This window comes from Primulina huaijiensis, unplaced genomic scaffold (genome assembly GCF_012295235.1).
Source record: "Primulina huaijiensis isolate GDHJ02 unplaced genomic scaffold, ASM1229523v2 scaffold208204, whole genome shotgun sequence".
NCBI classification, from domain to species: Eukaryota; Viridiplantae; Streptophyta; class Magnoliopsida; order Lamiales; family Gesneriaceae; genus Primulina; species Primulina huaijiensis.
The window spans coordinates 1-7,022 of record NW_027355178.1 but is presented as its reverse complement, the minus strand read 5'-3'; the positions used below and the strand labels follow the sequence as shown (position 1 = coordinate 7,022).

The 7,022-nt window shown below is 33.8% G+C and overlaps 1 protein-coding gene across 8 annotated transcripts; it reads right to left on the bottom strand.

Moving 5' to 3' along the window:
- Positions 1–2,441: 2,441 nt before the first annotated feature.
- LOC140966894 (putative late blight resistance protein homolog R1A-3) lies at positions 2,442–6,838 on the bottom strand. 8 transcript variants are annotated; one of them, XM_073427182.1, is made up of 3 exons: positions 4,069–6,838; positions 3,872–3,932; positions 2,442–2,536 (listed from the first exon to the last, which is right to left on the bottom strand). In XM_073427182.1, the coding sequence occupies exons 1-2, from the start codon at positions 6,783–6,785 to the stop codon at positions 3,908–3,910; spliced, it is 2,742 nt and encodes a 913-aa protein (XP_073283283.1). In that variant the 5' UTR covers positions 6,786–6,838; the 3' UTR covers positions 2,442–2,536; positions 3,872–3,907. The 8 variants fall into 8 exon arrangements, with proteins under 8 accessions (XP_073283283.1, XP_073283280.1, XP_073283281.1 ...); XM_073427179.1 differs by having other exon boundaries at positions 2,445–2,536; positions 3,859–3,932; XM_073427180.1 differs by lacking the exon at positions 2,442–2,536 and adding an exon at positions 3,349–3,484.
- Positions 6,839–7,022: the final 184 nt, after the last annotated feature.

The following is a 7,022-nucleotide window of genomic DNA, read 5'->3' as shown; positions in this document are numbered from 1 at the left end:
CCCAAATAAGATATCTGTCTCATAAAATACGACCCGTGAGATCGTCTCATACAAATTTTTGTCTTTATGTTGTATGCATTTACTAAGATATCATAATATTACTCATCAATCAAAAAATTTGAAAAATTAAAATTTTCTATTTTCAAATAACTCAACTTATAAGACAAGTACAAAGAAGAAAAAGTTTGAGGAAAAAATATTAAATTAAAATAAAATAATAATATTTGAACAACGAAAATTTTTCTCGTTGAAAATAATAATAAATAAAAATAAGAATTTTTTCGGCTAAAACAATAATAAAAAAAGGAACGAAATAAATAATAATAATTTTTTCTCTGAAAGTATTTTTTTAAAGCAAATCAAACAATTGTAGGAAAAGAAACAATTTTTAAAAGAGTTTTGGGGTAGTTTTATACTTTAATTATCGCATGTAAACCAACTTGTAACGCTATTTGTATACATATCATTGTCCAAAAAAAAAAATTTATCCAATCAAATTAAATAATAAAAACATTTAAAAATGCATCTAACATATGCTCCAATAACTAAGTATATTTCGCGATAATATCATATTCTATTGATCATATTATAATCTTCAATTGCTAAATCATTTTATACCTTGTATTAATTAAAATCAAAAGTAGGGGATTTTATTTTATTTTATTTTTTTTAAAAAAAAGGAATACATAGAGGTGCATAAATAATTAATTTATTTAATTACGGTGCTTCATTTTCTTGAGAATGTGGAGAAATTTCATTAATTCACATTCAAGAAACAAGTCCTTCATATTTTGCAAGAAATGTTGGAGCAATCGCCGATGCAGCCTTCAAGTTGATTTGAATCTGCCAAAACAATCAAAAAATTAGTCTCAAAATTACATAATGAACTTTGTAAAAGCAAAATACAAAAATTTACCAGCTTTCACTTTGGAGCATTTGGTAAGCAAACAACCAATATTACAATAAGATGAAAAGGGTGAAAAACTTTGATTCTTGCAAGATGGACGACAACGGTGACATTTCACTTGACAACTCACAAAACATTGGATAACAATCGGTATGTTATAACACTGTTTAGCACAAGCTTTATAACATTCATCTTCAGATATCTTGATCGAAACTATGTTTGTCGCTGACGCGAAGACGATGTTCGTCATGATAAACAACACTGTTAAATCGAGGACGAGTTGTGTGTGTTTTCCTTTCATGTTTTTGACAACTTTTGAGAAAAAAAATATTCGAGTTTGGATCGATTTTTCCAAGTGGATTCCATGTTCTTTATAATGCAAGGTTATATATAGATTTATGAATATGCATGCTGTCATTAATGAAATCAATATTTGATTACATATTTATTTTGCATTTGAATAATGTAATTGCCATCTTGATTAGGATTTCTTGATTGTGATTATAAATGGATTGCAAAATTAGTTATTAGTAAATCTCTTTGAATATGATATTAAATTTTTTTTTTCTCAAAAACACCCAGATTGTTTGGGGATGATATTGATTTGAAATGAGATTAATTACTATGAAAATTTATAAAAGATTCATTAAGTAAAATAACAAATAATTATTTTTCTGAGGCCATCCAAATATTTGTGGGTCCCATGATCCATCTCATCAATCAAATATTTCATTATTCAAATATCTCACATTTCACAATCAAATATCGCACCAATCAAATATTTATTGGTCACATTGTCACTTTAATTAATAGTTTATTTTTATTTAAATAAAATAACTTACTATTTTATAAAAAATCATTTCACCACTTTAATTAATTTCATCTATTATTTAATATTAGATTTTTATTCGAATATAAAATTAGAAAGTTTATAACAATTATTTTTTAATAACTAATTTGTAAAAAAAAAATTAATAAAATTAGAAAGTTTATAAAGAAGTACACAAAATTAATTTATCACAAATCAACATTTATAAAATTAATAATCAAAAATTACAAATCATAAAACAACATTTTTAACAATAATAATTGAAAAGAACATGTATATTTCATTTAAATAATTAAATTTAATTAAAAAGTATTAAAACGAAAGAAAAAAATATGAATAAACGGTTATTGATTTGGCACACAAATCCAGAGAGCACAGTGGTGAATATTAGGGGTTGAAAAATATTTGGATGACATGACAATTACAATACCCACTACTGTGGGTGCCCTGACTGAGAAACAAAACATAATCTCTATGTTATATGTATTCTTACCAAACTGTAATAACTTCAAAGTTCTTACTTGCCAAACTATCCATCCCATTCTGTGTGTTTTGTATGCTCTTAGCTGATACAATGGCAGAATTGCTGCAATGCATCAGAATAGGTATCTCTCCAATATCCAAAGGAATCTCCTCTAGGTGTGGGAAATGAGTTCTGTTTGCTGTCCGGTGTACCAGATTAGAGCTAGATTCAATCAAGGGATATTTCAGACGAAAGAATTTCCCCCTCAACCGGGTTCCACGCCGGTCCATCATGCACAATTTGAGTGCTTCAAGATTATCTTTCCAACCGAAGCAACCTTCAGTTAAAGTCAATTTTATTAGTGAAGAAGGAAGGCAAAGTAGCGTAGCGATATATTTCGGTGGTTCAGCATATTTTTCAATGTAAAGGAGCAAGTTAGTACTCTAGACATCCTAGATTTTTGAGATAGCTGTGAGACCTTCCTTCAGAACAATCACTGTAAGAAACTTTTAATTTCTTGATGTTGGGGTTTTTCTTTGACAGGTATCTTCAACAAAGACTTGTTGTACATTTCGCAACGACATGGAATACCCTCATCAATCTAAAATTAGCAATGGATGGCCAAAACCGCATAAAAATCACATACTAAAGAACGAACTTGTGATGCTAATGGCAAAACCTGAAGGGCTTGACGATGGTGATAATGCTCATTCGACGTGCTTTGATTAACACCAATTCGACGCTGGCTATGTTTGTCGTTCAGGGTAATAAAATTATGTGACATCCTGACACTTCTCTCTGCGAACTATCCTTACACTCATAGGTCCCAAAGAGATCATGAACTTTGTAATCTTTTACTTTCCCACTAGACAGCCCGAACTCATGAACTAGGATGAGATTCCTATCAATGAGATCATTTAAGTATCCTCAAGCAACCATCTCTATGCTTTTACCTAACCATCTCTATGCTTTTACCTTTGCCATCATCTCACGAGACATAAATCCCAGTATTCTAAAGCAATTGTGATTATCTTCTAAATTTGCGATTGAATGTAGGTGTGCCACAACATACTCCCAGTATTATCATGTCCTTTGTGAGTTAGCAAGGAGTCCACCAACTACCACGATTGCGAGAGGTAATCAATCCCCTGACATTTTCGGCTATCTTTTTTCCAATTTGATCCACGACTTGGGTTTCAATGATATCTTCTGCTTCGGGGATGCGAGATTCCAAAGGGTCTTGTGTTTCCTCGCAATCTCGGGGAGAATATTTTCCAAGAAAATCCTGAAAGAAACAAACGTTTTCAGAAAGAGATTGCATTTGTTTCTTGTCAAGAGTGATGGGAGGTATCTGATGGTATTGGAGCTGCTCCATAATATGATGAGAGAAAGAACAGCTGCATAAGCTGCCATATCTACAGTTTCTGTAGTACGTTGAGAGATGTTTTGTTACAACTAAGTCTCAAACTCATCCCAAACTTAAGACCTCGGTATCACATATATTATAATTAACTAAGTAAATATATTAGTATGCCTTGATAACTTATAATCAAATTGAATAATTAGTTGGATCCATAATTTGTGAACAAAATAATAATGGGATCCATTTAAAAAGAAATTTCCTGATTTGCAAAATTAAATTAACTCCGAGAAAACCACCCTTCAAGGATACCCTGATAACGAGATGCTAGTCTCCATCTTCAAATAATTAGCCAATCCATCTACCGCCAAACCTGTGTCACAAATGCACAAAACTACTTAAAGAGCAATTTTAACATTGGAAATATCACAGAGCTCACCCAAAAATACAAAATTCTATAAAAATGCATGAAAAGGATTGGAAAACGATAATCCAAACTAAATTCATACCGATCTTGAACTTCAAAATTGTCACTTGCCAAGCTCTCAACTTCAGCAAGATCAAGTTCATTTTGTTCCGATAAACGAACTCGAACTCGAAGACTTGCATTACCAAGGTTCTCCTGTTCATCTAGTATGTTTTTAGCAGAAATGACAGCAGAATTACTGCAATATATCAACTCCATCAATCGCAGCGTTGGTATTTCTCCGATATCCAAAGGGATATCATTCAATTTATATAATCCTTCAAGAACAAGGTGCTCGAGATGTGGAAAATGAGTTTTGTCTGCTGTCCAATATACCAGATCTTTGCAATACTGAATCAGAAGGAATTTCAGGCTAAGGAATTCCCCCTCCACTGGAATCCACTTGGGTCCACAGAAGGACTCCCATTCCAATTTCAGTACTTCAAGATGGGGCAACGAACCAATCTTTGTCATATCCTCCCAATTAAGGCGAGTAAAACTTAAAGTCAGCTTTTTGAGTGAAAAAGGGAAGGTGAGGTCCTGTTGCAGTACAAGTTGACAATTCGGGGATGGAAAGACACAAACTAGTGATTCGAGTTTATTTAGACAACGAAGATTGTTGAGACAACAGTTAGAAGACAATCCTTCATGCAAATCATCATAAATAATGTGCATTTTATTGACATTAGGAATTCGCATGATGGCATCCTCGGTGAACTTGAAGTTTACTGTCACTGATAGCCTTTGTAGATTGTTCAAAACAAATGGATCTACCTTGTGCATTGGGGGGTTTGAAGGACTTGGTAGAAAATGTCTGTCTATATGAAGATTTCTAAGTTGCGACATCTCCCAAATTTCAGGCGGTAAAATAAAAGGTTTTATCCATGTACCTTTAACGATTACAGTTTGTAGATTCCAAAGCTGACAGATAGAAGAAGGAAGGATTAAAGAAGGATACACGAAATTTTTCCAATCAACTCTAAAAGAAAGATACCGAGAGTTAACTAAATGAGTCATACTATATGGGGAATATCCTTCATTGAAATAACCTGTGTCTGTAGAATCGAATACCCTCAACAATCTCAATTCAAAGAATGGTAAAGCCACCTTAAAATCACACAACAAAGAACGGATGCTTGATGTTGACTCTGAATCTTTAAGAACTTTATTAAGGCTACCTCGCTCTTCCATTGTGCTCTTGTGAACACTAACTCGACTTCTGCCATGAATGCAATAGAAAATGTCAAAATTCAGCATGCCCTTGACACCAATGAATTTCTCTTTATGACATTCTCTTAAACACAGGCCCCTCAAAAGATCATGGATGCGGCAAAATTTTACTTTCCCACTACATCCACGTTCATTAACTAAGATGAGGTTCCTGTCAATAAGATCAGTCAAGTATGATCGTGCAACCAATTCCAAGCTCTTGCCTTCAACTGGTTTAAGAAATCCCTCGCCAACCCATAATTTTATTAGCCTTGAGACACAAATATTTTCGTCTTCAGGGAAAACTCCCATATATAGAAAACATGGTTTTAAATGAACAGGTAAGTAATTGTAACTTAAAGACAATATGTTCAAGCAATGTTCATGGTCCTCTAAATTTAAGATCGAATGCAAGTTTTCAGCAACATACTCCCATTGTTCTCGTGTCTCTTTTGAGTTTGCAAGAATCCCACCAACCAAAACGATTGATAGAGGCAATCCTCTGCAATTTATGGCAATCTTCTTTCCAATCTTCTCCAATTTGACAGGACAAGATGTTTGTGTGAACACGTTTCTACAAAGTAGATCCCAGCTTTTCTCCTCGTCCAGAAAATTCATCTGAAAAGTACTCGAGCCTAAATGAATAGCCATATCTGATAACCTAGTAGTTATCACTATGCGACTTCTATCGCTGTTGTCTGGAAAGAACCTTTTTACATCGTCCCACGGTTCGGTGCTCCACATATCATCCATCACAACCAAATATCTTCTTCCCCATAAACTTTTGTATAATAGAGATCCCAATTCTTCTTCACTAGCTTCACTCATTTTATCGGAAGATATTAATAACTTTTTATCGACATCAGTTTTTCCCACACATTTAAGAGCTTCTAAAAGAATATCTCGAACTCTATAATCTTGAGAAATGGTAACCCAAATACAAACGTGAAAGTGTTGCACAATGTATAAGTTATCGTAAACATGTTTAGCAAGCGTTGTCTTACCAATACCCCCCATCCCCACGATTTGAAGAATCTGTCGCGTGGGTTGTTGCGTTGTAAGACGTTCCATGATTTCAATCAATGCATCATCAAAACCCACCATGGCCAAGTTCCTGGTAGATGCAGGCTTTGATAAAATATTACTGGATATTGAATTTTTAGGCTTCGGATCTTGTGTACCTATCTTCTCCTGAATCTTGATAACATGTTGCTTGATTAAATCCATGTCTTTTATAAAATTTCCCAACTCTTTACAATCGGGAATCCCACCATCTCCATGTCTCCTGGTTCGTGCGAGGATTATGTCTGCTATATGCGACTCCACGGCGTCTTCGGCTGCACAAGCTGCTTCAGCAATTCGCTTTTCCAGATCTTCTTGCACTGCATCGCGGCCTCTGTGAGGATGGTTTTCAAGAAATTGTTGCAAGAAACTTACCACATCAAGAAGAGCATGGTATTGTTTCTTGTCAAACGTTATCGGAGGGTGAGGATGATTCGTGATCGTCTCCATAAGGTTCTGAAGAGAAACAAGAGCTGCGTAAGCTGCCATTTTTGTTTTGAAAATCTTGTCTTTGTCGAATGCTTTTTCACACGACTGGAGTCTTAGACTGTTGACTGTATATCACTATATCTATACTATAATTTTAGACGGGTAAAATATTTAAAATCATAATTATTTTATTAAAAAAATCAACCTGTTATATATTTTACATATAAAAAACGGGAAATTGACTTTCGGTCTCCGGCCGTCGATTTTTTTTGTGTTCAGTCTCTGGGTACTTTTTTA